Raw genomic sequence first — 16,252 nt, 5'->3', positions numbered from 1 at the left:
TGTCCATCTCGACTCATAGTGGAAATAACAGCAAATTCAGGTTTATGAAGCAATCAGTCTTCTTACTTTCTGATTTGCAAAATCTTTAATTAAGTCTTTGTAACTGAGTTGTCTGGCAAGCTCATGCTCAATAGAGAGAATTGCCAGGCCGTTTAGACGTTGTTCACTCATTGTAGAACGCAGATAGTTCTTGATTGATGAAAGTTTGCTAAATGCCCTCTCTCCTTCCGCCACTGAAAGTGGGAGGGTGGTGAAAATCCGAAGAGCAATACACACCTCTCCGAATATTCCTTGAAGCTCTAGTTTGTAGATTGAGTTAAGCAAATCTAAGGGACCCATGTCTTCTGGAAATGTAGCTTCGTACACTTTCCGAAGATGTTGCAGCTCACTGAGTAAAGATGATGTAAAATCTTCAGGGTATGCTGAGATCAATTCCTCAGTCGATGCCATCAGATCTTCTTCACTCATTGTTCTCACTTTTAAGATTGGAGAAAATAGCTTGCAGACTTCCTCCATAGACTGGAAGCGTTGATGAAGGTCAGAAATTATTGTGTCCATTGCCACAAGGAAGACATTAGCTTTAAAATGATCTTCAGGATCTATTGCATCATGATGCCTTGACTTTATTTGCCGCAATTGTTGAGGGTTCAGTAGTTCCTTGGGAATCTCCATGCAATCTGCCACAGCTTTAGCTTCAGAAAGTAAAACAGGCCACTTTTCTCGAAGCAGTTTCATCTCTTCAGAGAGAGCTTTAATGTTAGCGACACCAATTTCCATAGAAATAGACCTTGATTGAAGTATTTTGTTTCTCTCCTCGAAGCTGGTAAGCACTTTTACCCAGAATGTTGCTAAAACCACTGCCCGAAAGGATAAAAAATAGTCATATAGACCTTGGGCATCTGAATGCGCATCATTTGTGAGTTTTCTGGATGCAAGAACTTTTTCCAGAGCCTTTAAAATGCTTGGCAGATTCTGCGCAATTGGACGTACAGCCTCTATTCTTGAACTCCACCGAGTGTCACTTAAACCATGCCGGGACCTTCCAACTTCTTCAATCAATGTGTTACATCTTGCAGGGCTGCTACTGAACAGAACATATAACCTGTTAACACTTCCAAAAAAGGTCTTCATTTCAGGGCAGCTTGCGGCTGCATGCACTCCCACAAGGTTTAAAGAATGTGCAGCACAGGGACAAAAAATAGCTGTTGGGTATGTCTCCTGGATTTTGGCTCTTACACCTTTAATTCTGCCAGACATGTTGGCACCATTGTCATATCCCTGTCCTCTGCAGTCTTTAAGGTCAATGGCATGTTCATTCAACCTAAACATGATCATGTCTGCAATTTCTTTTCCAGTCTTCTGAAAAAAATCAAAAAATTCAATGAATCTTTCCCGAATGTTCCATTTTCCGTCTTGGGGCTTTCTGTAAACGTATCGTAAAACGATTGCATTCTGTTCCGTATGTGAAGAATCAGGTGTAGAATCACATATTATTGAAAAGTATATTGCTTCTTTCCTTTCTGACAATATAGAATTCAGGACATGTTTTCCACAAATATTAATGAATTCGTTTTGTGTGGCCCAAGACAGATAATGAGTTGAAAGTTTCTTTCCCTTTTCCTGACTAGCTTTGACTTTTTCCAAATGCTCTCTCAGTAAATTATCATATCTTGCCAAGATTTCCAAAGTTCCCAAAAAATTGCCATTATGGATTTTTCCAATTCTTTGAGAACTTCCTCTGAACGCCATGTTTCTTGAAGCCAGATGCAATGTGACATCCAGAAGTCTTTCTAAAAGAGCTATAAACTTATCGGCTTCCTTCGACAAATTTCTTTGAATCTCATAGTCAACACCATGACCACCTATAGAATTTTGAAGTGTTCTCCACCTCCAGTAGTTCCTTCTGTGCTGTGAAGAGTGTTCATGCTCTGGCAACTTTATGTACAACCGATGCCACTTGTGCTTCGATGGATCAAAACCATCCTTCCTACTAAGCATGCTTCCTGTTTTACATATAGAGTCATTAGTAAATGCCATGCAAGTTATACAATACAGTACTTTATTGCTTGGACTCCATCTCAGCCAATCTCTTAAAATCTTCTCACGTCCATTTGATGACTTGGCATATAGAAGAAAATCACTGAAAGAACGAGTGTCAGCATCTTTAGGTAGTGATTGTGCCATATTCTTTAATTGCTCGACATTGAAAAGTCCAGAAAGGACAATCTTCTCTCTTTCTTTGTCTTTGAGGACATCTGGCCATAGTGCTGGGTCTTTCCAGTCAATTTCTTCCTCGTGTGACTGTTCTATTGAAGTTGTGTTTAGGGCAACATCGTCATTCTCAGGGTAGGAACTTGCATTTGTGCAGGAAGGTGTTTCTTCTTCCACCTCTGTACAAACACGGGATGTCACAATTTGGTCTGAAGACGAATCTTCATCTATAATGACAGGTCTTTTCGGTGACGAGGTGCAGGACCGTGTGTCTGCATCGTCTTCTGATACTGCACATGGTGGCATACTACACAATGTTTCAGCCTCTTCTTCTATCACTGAAGAAATGCTCACAGGTGCAGCTACCTGACAGGATAAAGTAGTCGGCTCAACTGTTTCATGAGAAGCTTCTGTTTGCATTTCCTGAACTTCATCACCCCTGTCACTTTGTGGCTTTTGAAAGTACTGTTGTATGAGTTTTTTTTTCTTCAACTTTTCCTCTTCTTCTTTACGCTCTCTTTTCTGCTTCCGTTTTTGAGAGCCAGATTTGTGATGGTACATTCTTTGGGGTTATCAGAATTTACTAGAGACAAATAATGAACATTTGCTAGTAATCAAGGTCTATGATAAACTGCTTACTATGTATAAGGCCGTGTTCCAACTGTGTTCTATATAACAAAGAAAGTCTGTTGCAAAATCATTTTAGTAGCTGCTGCTTATAATAAAAAAATGCATTTAATCAATGCGGTGCTCTGTAAATCAATGCTATGTGTGTCTTTTAGACACACATAGCATTGATTTACAGAGCACCGCTTTACAGAGCATTGCGGGCCCCCATATGTGGCAGTAGATCCTGGGGCCCCATACTGCAGGCCCAAGAATACTGCCCTGATGGCGGCCCTGGCAGGGGATATGATGGCTGCTGCAGTCTGAGGGGGAAGAGGAGGAGAGGAGATCTTAGATAAGCCATCTCAGAAGTGTTGGTTTTGAGGTGGATTTCTAGACATGAGAGAAATAGAGAGAGGTGGGGAAGAGACTTGGTAAGTGGGACAGGGGTATAAAAAATCTTATGAGTCCCAAATCCTGACCATTGATCAGTGCAAGTGAAGCCCAAATCAGACTCTCTGATACCTTCTCTATCTCAATGGATATTCCCCAACCAGAGCTGGAGCAGAGCGGAATCAGAGACCCAAACGTTATTCCCCCTCTGGATCAATCACTTTGAAACTTTGCAGGCAGCTAAGGCAATAAACAACAGACTTTCCTTTAATTGTCTGGGAGAGTTTTTAATTTCCCAAATGGATAGAGTAAATTTTTTATCCATATTCTATTTTTAAAGCCTTTACAATTCTTATGGTGGCTCCCCCCATCTGATCCACAGTGGAGGAGAGGAGGCAGCGCTGCAGGACAGGTAAGGAGAAACCCCAGCAATCCTGTAACGTGCGACTTTAATGCCTTCTGTGAGCTGCGCTCTCTCATCAGATACAATTCACAGTTTTATTCAGAAGAGGTGAGGAACAGAGGGATGGGAAAATGAAAGATGAGAGAACCGGAGATCAGAGAGTAGATCAGAAAGAGGAGGAGAATGAAAGGGAAGTATAAGAGGTTGGGAGACAGTGGATGACAAGAAGAAAAAAGAGAAGCATAGAGAGGAGAGAGAGGAGATAAGGAAAGGGAAGTGGAACAAGGGAGGGAGGGCAGAAGGAGAGAGGAGGGAGAATAGAATACAGGAGGAAGGAGACCCTTGGAGGCTGCTCCCAGCTCCACCGCTATGTCCTGAGAGCTACGGAAGCCCTGCTGGAATCTGCAGATTCACTGGCAGGGGAAGGGAAGAGGAAGGGAAGAGGAAAGGATTAAGACGCTGGAGAGTGCCCCGAGTGACTGTGGAGGTTTAAGGTAATACTAAGGAGAAGTCTCAGATCACTTTATTGGCAAGACGATTTTCCATGTGTTGCCAAGGTAGCTTATATAATAATTAAAATAATAGAGTAGGAAGAGTAGTAAAAGAAGGGAAACGATTACCAAATGGTAATATTTATTTATTTATGTATTTATTTAAAATTTTTATATACCGACATTCATCCAGGATATCACATCGGTTCACAGTGTAACGCAAATATACGCCATGCATGGCGCTTTACATGGAACAGATAAAACATGTTAACAAGGGAATAAAGGGGTAAGAGAACATGGGATAAATTGCATTAAATATTAAACAAGAATTGCAATTATATACATATGTACAATGTTGAGAGAACTGAGAGAAAAGGGATTTGGGAATATTAGGGGGGGAGGGGGGAGTGGAGAGCAGAGGGGGGAGAAGAGGGGAGAAGGGGGCGGAAAGAAGAAGGATGGGGCAAAAGCAGGGTCCCGAAAGGGGGGCGGTGGAAAGGCAGAGTGGAGATTAGGTGTATGCTTTGGCAAATAGCCAGGTCTTAAGCTTCCGCTTGAAGGATTTCAGGCATTCCTCTTGCCGTAGTTCAACTGGCATTGTGTTCCAAAGGGTCGGCCCGGCGATGGATAGTGCACGGGCTCTTGTGGAGGTTAGTTTGTGGTGAAGTAAAGGTATTCTTCTGCTTTGTCCTATCCTTCTCTCTCTCTTCACTCACCTCATCTCTCTTCTTCTGCTTTCCCACCTTCTCTTTGCTTTTCCTTCTTTGCCCAGTCCCTCTCTCACCCCCTCACTCTCCCTTCTGAGAGGCTCATCATGACTCCCTAACAAAGTGACAGATCACTTTCACATTAATGCTCAGGTGTAGATCTCCCAGCTAACAGCACAGTGCTCCTGAGATCTCTTTCACATTAATGCTCAGGTATTGATCTCCCAGCTAACAGCACAGTGCTCCTGAGATCTCTTTCACATTAATGCTCAGGTGTAGATCTCCCAGCTAACAGCACAGTGCTCCTGAGATCTCTTTCACATTAATGCTCAGGTATTGATCTCCCAGCTAACAGCACAGCGCTCCTGAGATCTCTTTCACATTAATGCTCAGGTGTAGATCTCCCAGCTAACAGCACAGTGCTCCTGAGATCTCTTTCACATTAATGCTCAGGTATTGATCTCCCAGCTAACAGCACAGTGCTCCTGAGATCTCTTTCACATTAATGCTCAGGTATTGATCTCCCAGCTAACAGCACAGTGCTCCTGAGATCTCTTTCACATTAATGCTCAGGTGTAGATCTCCCAGCTAACAGCACAGCGCTCCTGAGATCTCTTTCACATTAATGCTCAGGTGTAGATCTCCCAGCTAACAGCACAGCGCTCCTGAGTGGAGGAGATGTCCAATCTGTAACCCACTCACTTTTCATCCTTGACACGTGAAGCACTAATTAGGGAGAGATTTAAGCTCTGCACTAACTTCCAGTGATAAAAGTAAAGATTGCTGGCAGTCACTTTCCTTTGTGCAGATTTGAATCGGTTGCATCTGTTATTCAAGGAAAGATTTTTGTGCAACTTCTGAAAGGGAAACAAAACTAAAGGCCAGAAATTAATTACATATCTGAGATGCTCTAAACAGAAATTCATGTTAAAAGCTCCTGGAGATTTGTTTTCCTGATTCTTGAATTGAGCACTTTTGGGTGAAATTCATACCATGACTTTTGCACATGTTTTTTGCTTGCACAATATTTCTTGTGAGTATTTTCCTTCCAGCAGCAGAAGGAAATTAAACTCTAGTACAAGACCTGATGCTCTATTAAAGAACGGCACAAGGAGGAACCTGAGTTTCAGGCTTTTAACAAACTGACCACTGGGTTTTGCTTTAGGAAGAATTCAATCAATGAGAAACCAGCAGTGAGCAATAATTTCTATATTTGCACCTCACAATAAGATTTGTTTGTAAGAGCGCCTTAGAGACTGACGTTTACTGAATGTAGGAGAGAGAGGAGTGGTGAGAAATTGTAGTTAAACACATTAAGTACAAGGAACAATAAAAATGTGGCTTTTGAATTTGTTGCTGGAGGATGTGGAGTAGGTTAATTGTAAAACTTCTTGTAAAAAAAAAAGGTTTCTTGAAGTTTCTGGAGGATAGACCAGTAAGAATAATTAATCAGGAAGAAGTGAGGTTTATTACTTATTTCTGGGAGTCAGCAACAGGAAGAAATTATTCCAGAAGGATGTTCCGGGTTCTTCCAGGTGACCCCAGATTGGTCACTGTCAGAAACAAGATGCTGGGCTTGATAGACCATCGGTCTGACTCAGTATCACATTTCAGTCCATACTCGTTCTTGGGACCTTATTGGCTTCCATGAGATTTATCTCTCTCACATTTCAGATACAGAAAATGCTGGGCAAGAATAAAACCCTCCTGATCAGATTCAGAGATTCTAAAGTCTTCCTTCATGTGATGTGGGTCATGATGAATTATTGGAAAAAGATAAAACTTTGGGTATTATTAGCTTCCTCCAGGTTTTAAGTACAGATCCTCTAACAAATTGTAATTACTTTATGGAGACACTGCTTCCATTTTATAGCAAATCAACCCAATGATTTTCTAAATTTATCTCTCTGACATTAACTTTAAAATGGATAAGCTGGCCAATGTGTTAGTCTGAGAAATAATAAAGCCAGCATTAAAGACTCCCAGTAGAGGACTTAGGTAGAGATGATTTTTTTTGTAATGTGCAAATTTTCAAGACTATATAGGTCCCTTCTTGCATGGGGAATTTCAGTTTAATTAGCAGGTTCATGCCTGCTAAAGCTTTTATCAATCCCTTTATTGTTAAGTAGATTAAGTGAAATGGATGAACTTTCAGCTGCCCCTGTATTACCTTTATTAAGGAAAGGATCTTAGAAGTGTCTGAATTCTCAAATCCTAAATTACTCCTACACTTAGGTAAGGAATCATCTCCACCCTTTAATTAATTTCCATATCTGGATCTTCACAGGCACAGAACAGGATAAGACTTTAGATAACAGAATCCTTCATCTGACCAATCTCCACCCAACACAATGAATGAGCAACACATCGGCATTGAGTTTAATGTGAGATCTCATGAATGCAAATCAATGAGTTTCACTGCTGGCCATACATTGCAGTATCTGCAAAACTCAGTGGCATCTGCACTTAACATGTACGCCATATCTAATTACTTCATATATCTCTTACAACAAGAGTGAAGGATTCAGCAGAGATGGAAAATATGACGATGGTGACAGAATTTATTATTCTGGGGCTTTCTGATAATCCCCAGCTGCAGGTTCCCCTGTTTCTGGTCTTCCTGCTCATCTACCTGATCACCCTGCTGGGGAACCTTGTGATTATCACAGTGACCTGTGCTGACCCCCGCCTGCACACCCCCATGTACTTCTTCCTCAGTAATCTCTCATTCACAGACATCATCTACACCTCTGTCATTATCCCAAAACTTCTTGGGGTCCTCCTATCAGGGGATAAGACAATTTCCTATGCTGGATGCCTACTGCAGCTGCAATTCTTCATGAGCTCTGGTGGTGCTGAGGCCTTCCTGCTTACTGCCATGGCTTATGACCGCTATGTGGCAGTCTGCCATCCCTTAAACTATGCACTTATCATGAGTAAAAGGTTCTGCAACTTCCTGGTGGCCACTTGTTGGATCACCAGCTTTCTGTGTTGTGGGGCAATCATGGCTTCTATCACCCGCCTTTTATTCTGTGACTCTAATGTGGTCAATCATTTTTTTTGTGACCTCATGCCCCTGTTAAAGCTTTCCTGCACTGACACGGCTAGCACTGAAGTTGTATTATTTGTTGAAGCTGCTTTGTTGTCATGCCCTTCCTTTCTTGTGATTATTACATCTTACACGTACATCATCTCAGCCATCCTGAGGATCCACTCTGCAGCAGGGAAACGCAAATCCTTTTCCACCTGCTCCTCTCACCTCACCATCGTCTTTGTGTTCTATCTGTCCATTTACTGTGTTTATCTTAGACCCAACTCAACATACTCCCAGGAGCAGGGTAAAATTCTGTCAGTATTGTATACGACTGTCTCCCCTATGCTGAACCCCATTATTTACAGTCTGAGGAACAAGGAATTACAAAATGCATTGAGTAAAGTCATAGGGAAATAGCTAATGGTGGTATATGATGTATACATCTGAGGATGTTATCAGATGGAGGATTCTCTTGCTTATGGTTGGGATACATGGAGACATGCAGCTCAAAATGATCTTCCCTTTAACATAGAAAAGAGCTCCCTCCTATCCTCATTCAGGAAAACCATTAGAGAGCTTGCCTTCAAAGGAAATATACACTCTTCAGATCAGAGAGGGATCTGTCCTTCATGATCAGAATCTACAAGACCCTGGGGAATGAGAACTGGGACCCGTATGGAGGATTACATCTTATTTTCTGGGATCAGTCCAATTTCTCCCAATTTTCCCCACCCTCTCACCAGCAGCCATGAGGGAAGAATTTCTTTATCATCTCTCACATTGTGGGAGGGAATTCTAAGACCTTCCCACCCAATCCAAATTAACTTTATTACTGCATTGTTACCTCATGTCTTTGAGGTAAAGGTCATTGTCACATCCTTAAGAATCATTAACTGTACAGAAATCTGAAATCCAAAGCTTATTATATGTTGGTTTAGGAGGAGAGGCAATCAGTCATGAGGAGAGCTGGAGTCTTTGAAATATAGAAACGTGATGGCACAAAAAGACCATATGGCCTAGCTTGTCTGCAAATTCACTAGGGATGTGCAGAGGGACGCCATACATTGCATTCGTGATTCAGATTCGTCGGGGAGCAGATACGTTGCATTTGGCCGTATGGCACCCCGATGCATTAATACGGCAATTTCTATTCGTGTCCCAGCTAAAATTAAAATTAACTACAACCTCCCACCCTCCTGACCCCCCCAAGATTACCAAAACTCCTTGGTGGTCCAGCGGGGAGTCTGGGAGCCATCCCCTACACTCTCACACCCTCGGTGCCGGTTTCATCATGGCGCTGATAGCCTTTGTCACAGGGGCTACCGGTGCCATTGGTCAGCCCCTGTCACATGCTCCTACCATGTAACAGGGGCTGACCAATGGCACCGGTAGCCCCTGTGACATAGTATGGGCAAAGGCTATCGGCGCCATTTTGAGTACTGGCATCGGCCGGCCGGCATGTAGGTGTGGTAAATTTTGAATGGAAGTATTGAGGCTTCTACCCTTAGCAGAATTTAAAACCAGGGAATCCTGCCTGGATAAAATATCCCACTTCCACTTCTATTTCCCTACCCTTTCTGCCTTGAGACAAAAAGTTTACTTTCAGAGGTGTGTTCGAATCTACCACAGAAATTTTTTATTAACCTTTAATTCTTGCAGCACATCATGCATAAATAAACCAGTCAGTTTATTGTAAAAATATTTTCTTTATTTCACAGATACAGAAAGGCATGAATAAATATCTCTAAATGACTAAGAATCACTTTTATGTTCAAATCTTAATTTTACCAGAGTATATCCTACAATCAATGCAAGAACCATTAATAAGGAAATTGAAATTATTAATATCAGATAAATGTCTATTAATGTCATCTTTTTAGAAATTAATACATTTCTAATACATCTGCCAATGTAGAAACAATAGCAATTTAAAGGTTCTCATATACTTGAATAAAAAATTATATTTACCAATTTTCTGAAGCACCCCGCTCTGTGTCTCTCTCAATCACGTGCGAAGAAAGTCTAAGTAGCACCTCTCCCTCTCCCTCAAACTGCCACTGTTTTATACACTTAAGACCCTTTGATCCAGGGTCGCTGTTACACTTCCATCAACACATCTAAATTTTATTCTGTTTATAGCTTCGCCCATTTTTGATTTTTAATTGGATTTCTTTTGTAGTTCTAAGAGAAAATCTTTTTCACTCCCTTCTGTCACACTTAATTGGCTGGCCATCTGTTTTTAGGGTGGTCAATCATGACACCTGCGTTAGGATGCTCAATGTCATAAAATGCAGGTGCTTTCTTACTTGAGATAAGAGAAAGTGGTAAACAACTGTACTCTCAAGTCTGAAAGTGGGACAAAGGTGAAATCTTGAGGTTTTAAGTAGGGGAAAGGTGAAAGCTATGTGCTGGAGCTTTTTCAGCACAGCCATGACCAATGTCATGGCTTTTAAAAGTAAAGGCTTATGGGTATTAAATGCTAACATGTTTCTTTATGGCTAATTGATTACTGACTTCACTAAATATAAGTAATTATCAATAAAGCACAAAATATTAAGATATTTTCTGACACCCCCCCATGGAGTCAGTAAAACAAATACTAGACATAGCTAGGTACATATAAATCAGTAAGGCACTAATAAGCCTGGGGGAAAATAATCACACAATAAACTACATATAATAAGTTGTGTCAGTGCTCAACATTGCATAGATACAAGTGAAAATCAAATGTAATAATACAAGTGTAATAAAAATTGGTTACATTACCAAATTGAATATAAAGAGATATGAGTTGACAAATCTGAGTTAGTTTCTAATAATAACCAGATATAAAGAGTTTCTCAATATTTCCTTATGGGAAATAGAGAACATTCATACCCAGGGAATGTAAATTTTAAATTTGAAGCTACTCATCCAGTCAAGTAAGATGAGGGTTCATAATTAAAATAATCTTTATGGGTCAGAAATCTGTGATGTGTCATCACTGATTCCATCATGTGTAGGGATCTGTGGGCATTAAATGCCTATTATACTTACCAATTGATGAGCAACGATCCTGAAATGGCAAGGTGCATTTTGAATAAGACACATACCAGTCCAGTCAATAATAGACAGTTATTCACAGTTCTCAGTAGATCAGCCGGATCAGACGTTTCAGATATCTGTGAAGTCAGTCTGACTAATTATAGATATTGGAATCTGTTTGCTCGCCTTCCACTGTTGGTCTAGTCGGAGCAGAATCTTGAGTAGGATTTGGTTGCTGATGTTGGAGAATGACTGATTGATCATCCTCAGAGGAGAGAGCTGCATTCAGCCAAAGCATAAAGTCTTGTCCTTCGTCTGTTAGAGAATTAGCCGGAGCAAGGTGTATTGGATCTAATTCTTCATCCGTCACAAAAGACGGTGGACTAGGTACTGGAAACCAATTCGAGCTTAACCCCGGGCTGGAGGCTCTTGAATTTCCATCTGAAGCAACAGGATTGGCATTTGATAGGCCATGTCCATATCCTAATTGATATTCTGCCAAAGAGTAGATATTGAAGTAGCAGGGCACAAGTTCCCAGGGAGCACACTGACAAATGTGAGCACTCAAGGTTCTTCGTAGTGCTTCACGAACAGATGCCAGTCTTCTTGGCCAAGTCCAGCAATAGGAATATTGTGGGAACTTAAATAAAATATCACAGTTTTTATGCAGATAATAAGGTGCACATGTATCAGGATTGTTTTCTGAATACATCCAGCTTCCATAATCAGCATACTCATTTATGAGATCAGGTCCCAGGCAGACAATCATCGCATTCTTCCTAGGATTAGCTGGAATATGTATCTTTGAGTTTACACCTGCCATTTCTGGTTCGCTGCTCTTCGTTCTAATTTCTCTTAAGACAGAAGAAAAGAACACCAATTATTACTATGATTCCCAGGATTAATGGGAATAAATTGATCCCTAAGTCATGAAGGAGTCCACCTGCCCCTTCCATTATGGTTTTAACTACACCAACAGCTGTTTTAGCTATTCCACCCACTAATCCAGAAAAAGCACGACCCAGGGCATTTGAAAATACCTCTGGCTTCAGTAGCTCGTCTAGGATCAGCTCCCATTCACTAGCTGTTAGTTCTATCATTCTCAGATGCTGTAAAAACTCATCCTCTGACATTAACCAAAGTGAAGACAAATTTCTTAATAATACATTTACATTTAAAACATGAGTCAATAACATTTTTAACTCAGTGAATTGTACTGGTTTAAATTCCATGTACTTTATTGTTTCAGTTAACCGGGCACTAAGTGTAGGAAAAAATTCCCACGGTCCACACTTAATGACAGATAGTGCAGTAACTAAATACAATATTCCCGGTTGAAACCCACACTGTGCTTTGTTTGACCGAAGGATATAAGATCCATTGGGTAATTTCAAAAAAACTTCTACTAGAGGACCGGGATTCGGTTCTAGAGGACAATCAGCTTCTCCCTCTAGTGTGAGGCAAGTATTAGAGACCTGCACCAGGGAATTACACACAGTTACAGGAACTTTGTGACAACCTTGTGCTATGATCCAGTGATAACCAGCATTATTAATACACAAGTGGGTTGGTTCAAAGATTTTAATTGTTTTAATCCAGGTGTTGCTTCCATTTGAGCTTTCCAAGAACTGACCAAAGTTCTGGATTTCCCAGCAACGTTTATAGACCTGAGTAGTGATTGGGAGAAAGATACGTCTGACCCCTTGTACTAGGGTTGAACCTAAGGTTGCCCATGGTTCTTTTCCCATTTCATGTTTGCTGACCTGCAAAATAACTTGTGAAGCCTCAACATGGGCATACTGAATTTGCTCAGCTGTGAGGTTTATTTCCTCTAATATTTTTCCCAATTGAAGGTCTCCCCATTTGGGTTTTGGGGAAGTAAGACCATCAATAAAGTGAGTAAGCTGTTCTATTCTTGCTAGAACCTGTATTTTCTCATCAGTTGTGGATATGGCATCAATCCCTAACTGTAAGGTTTGAGCTAAGTAATCCCTTAATTGAAAAATACCTGCTCTTAGCTGATATTCATTGGATTGAATACCTTTTATAGCAGTTTTAATTCTATCATTAAGATTAAGGAATGTATTTTGAACCTCCTGTTTCAAAGCATTCCTGCGTTTTCTGTTGGCTGTTCTCATCACCCAAGCGGGCAAGGGAAATGAGTCATTCAGCCATTTTGTCTGTACAATTAAATCTAACACAGAAGTAACCTGAGTGTCATTTAACCCCTCAGCTAAACCCCTGATACAGGCAGCGGTCAAAGACCGGCCTAGCACAGGTGCATTTTGAAAAAAATTAGCCTCCTGAGTAAAGAAGGGTCCCCATACCCTATTAGAAAACCTTTTATTACAAAGATTAACCTGATATTGCCAACTAGGGCAACAAAAGCAATTTGTCTGGGTGGACGAGGAACGGGTACAAAAGAATGGATTATTCCCACACGCATTATTCCACAAAGATAAATTATAAAAAGAAATTCCACGCCAATGTGTAAAAGAGACAGGCAATTCATCACAAAAGACATGATAATGTGTACTATTTAAAAACAGAATTTCATAAGGTAGTCTACAAACATAAGACAGAGAGTCCTTAATCATTGGAAGGGGGAATCCTGTATCCTCTCCCCCCCATGTGGAATAATTAGCGTAAGAAAGAGTTACCTCAGGAAAGATGTCCATCCAGGAGAAAATGAGACCTTTAATCAAACCTGAAAATTCATAATTAGAGCCAGACAAGGAGTCCTCCAGAGGCACCTTCGAAAGGGGATTGATGCAGGCACAAGATCCATTATGAAAACAAGGACGAAGGGCAAACAGCCGCTGGAACTGTTCAGAAGCACCAATATGTGGTTGAGAGCAGTGCTGCAGTTTCCAGGATGGAGTTTCAAGGATCCCAGTAAGATTGACACTCACTGCTCTGAAACCCAGGAACAAGTTCTGATATCTAATCGAACAGAACTCTGCACGGAAGCCATCAAGAGGAGATTCCGAAGTGATGGAAGAAAGCTGCAGGGAGGAACGCTCCAGCTGCAGAAACAGAGCAACAAGTCTGGACTCTAGACCCGCAGGCAGGGACTCCGGAGAGATGCCTTGCCAAACCTGGTGAGTGTAAAACCTGAAAGGAACATCAATATGCAATAAAACAGGATCTTGCACCAGCCAGCCATGGTATGGAACAAGAATAACACCAGAAGGCAAAGGCACTGCCAGAAGAGACAAAGGCTCAGAAGGTGAGCGCTTACTGACATGTGAGTGTGAATAACGGAGCTCCTGTGAAGCTGCGGGAGAAAAGGTGGAATGCAGCTGGGTATTAGATAAGAGATAAAATAGTGAGATAGGAGATGCAATAATTAAAAGCACCCAGCAAGCAATAACATACTTACAATAAGGTCTGTAAAAAAGAAACACAGCATGCAAAAAGGTACTGATTGGGGAACAAACCATACAGCATGCAAGCAAAAGCTTCTGCTGAAAGCGAGTGAAACATGGAGGACGCTCAGATGCGGGACAAGCTACACTGAGAACGACCTGATCTTCCTGCTCCGGGGTAGGCACAGCCATGTCACCGCTGAGAATGACATCAATTGCTGGAGCAGTGGGAGCGCTGGGCAGCGGTAGATCCTCCTGACCCATTGGCATCAGCGGAAACTGCGGATGCAGCAGAGGCTGGGGGTTGAACCGAGGCTCTGGTACCGGAAAACCCCAATGTCTCGGATACCAACTTGACATCTCTAATGGACACAACTTTCCTATTCTTTGGATCCTCAGAGTCAGAAAGCAACAGTCCCGAGTCACCTAGAAGTTCTGTAACAATAAAGGGATTAGACCAGTATGGTTCTAAAGAGCCACGAACATGCGTTTTGCTCAAAACTACGGAACCAATCTGAAAAGGATTTGGACTCCGAGAGGCCTTGTCAGAAGTAACCATAGCTTCTGAGGAGGCCATATTTTCAAGCATAGAGAACCCAAAGAGAGACATAGCGGGAGCTTCATGATTGGCAGTTATGGTACTATTAATCCGGATTTGGATCTCCGGAAGATGAAGGTACCAATTACTGGGGTTAGATTGCAAAGCAAAAATTTGCAGACTACGCTTAACCTCACCATTAATCCTTTCAACCATTCCATTAGATTCTGGACGATGTGGGTAGGAGAATCGATGAGTAACGCTATGATCAGCACAAAAGGTCTCAACCTCAGCATTTTTAAAGGCTGGACCGCCGTCTGTGCAAAGAAACTGAAAAGGCAAAATACCAAATACAATAGCCAGACGGTTAACAGTCACAATAGCAGTAATGCGTTTCTGTGCAAATAGAAACACAAAGCCAGTAAAGGAATCAAGTACAACCAAAATATGTCTGTAACCACGGGAAGAAGTAAGGGGACCAACATGATCCATATAGACCACCTGCCCTGGTCTAATTCCCCGTGGAAGTATCCCCTCAACATAAGGGTGTCCAGTCCGTTTGGGATTTGTGCGCTGACAATCCAAACAGTCACTGACCATTTTCTTTGCCTGACTTCTAGTCAAAACCCCATCTGAATGCTGGCACAAAGTAGCCGCATTCAAATGTAAGGAGCCATGCCTAGCAAGACGTGCCCTTACAGTTATCTCTTGCTGAGAGGCAGCCAATTTAGCTGCTTCATCTGCCAAAGAATTGTAACGAGAGTACCAGCCCACGGTCTGGTGAGCAGGCACATGCAAGACAAGCACCTGCACAGTAAGTTTCTGTGAAATAGAAAAAATTAATCTCCAGTGAGCTCTGTGTGCAATAGGCTTGCCTGTAACATCTAAAAAGTCACTGTTTTCCCACACTTTCATATGTGAATTAAACCCAGACACCACATATGTAGAATCAGAACAAACCATAACGGATCTTTCAGGATCCAAATTGGGCGTTTGCTCAATATGTGTCAAAGCCTTTTGAAAGGCAATCAGCTCCGCCTGCTGTGAACTCATATCACCTAATCGCCATGTATGTGTGGCAAAGACTTTCCACTGACCCCTTTTATTAGGAGTTAAAATAACATTAGCCGCACCAGCAAAAAATGCAGTAAGATAGTCACCCGAGGGTGTGGCAGAACCATCAGTAAAAATTACCAATTGAACCTTCTGATAAATAGGAGGAAGGAGCCTATCCGTCTCAGTAGTTAAGCAAAGATCCTCACAAGTTAAAATAATGTCAGAATCAGCCAAACCATTCTGATAATGGAATTGCACATCGTCTCTATATTGATCAGCACGCCATTGCACCCAGCGTGTGGAGAGAGCCCTACTCTCTGGGAGGGAATGGCGAGTGACAGCCTGTAACTGAGGAATCCCAGTATAACAATGAATAATCTTACCCTGAGCAAGAGCAGAGACTTTAGACAGGCAATATCTG

At 41.7% G+C, this 16,252-nt stretch overlaps 3 protein-coding genes across 3 annotated transcripts; 1 reads left to right on the top strand and 2 right to left on the bottom strand.

The window, feature by feature from the left end:
• Positions 1-2,772, bottom strand: LOC115077605 (zinc finger MYM-type protein 1-like). The gene has a single exon (XM_029579902.1). It carries the CDS (start codon positions 2,770-2,772, stop codon positions 43-45), a length of 2,730 nt encoding a protein of 909 aa, XP_029435762.1. The 3' UTR covers positions 1-42.
• A 4,572-nt stretch (positions 2,773-7,344) lies between these two features.
• Positions 7,345-8,262, top strand: LOC115077604 (olfactory receptor 5B21-like). Its single transcript, XM_029579901.1, has one exon. The coding sequence runs from the start codon at positions 7,345-7,347 to the stop codon at positions 8,260-8,262; it is 918 nt and encodes a 305-aa protein (XP_029435761.1).
• Positions 8,263-10,295: 2,033 nt separating this feature from the next.
• On the bottom strand, positions 10,296-16,252 carry LOC115078597. Its single transcript, XM_029581526.1, has 2 exons — positions 13,530-16,252; positions 10,296-11,723 (listed from the first exon to the last, which is right to left on the bottom strand). Exon 1 carries the CDS (start codon positions 15,826-15,828, stop codon positions 14,449-14,451), a length of 1,380 nt encoding a protein of 459 aa, XP_029437386.1. The 5' UTR covers positions 15,829-16,252; the 3' UTR covers positions 10,296-11,723; positions 13,530-14,448.

This window comes from Rhinatrema bivittatum, chromosome 16, assembly GCF_901001135.1.
Source record: "Rhinatrema bivittatum chromosome 16, aRhiBiv1.1, whole genome shotgun sequence".
In the NCBI taxonomy this organism is placed as follows: domain Eukaryota; kingdom Metazoa; phylum Chordata; class Amphibia; order Gymnophiona; family Rhinatrematidae; genus Rhinatrema; species Rhinatrema bivittatum.
The sequence above is the reverse complement of the archived record's forward strand: the minus strand, read 5'-3'. Positions and strand labels throughout refer to the sequence as shown.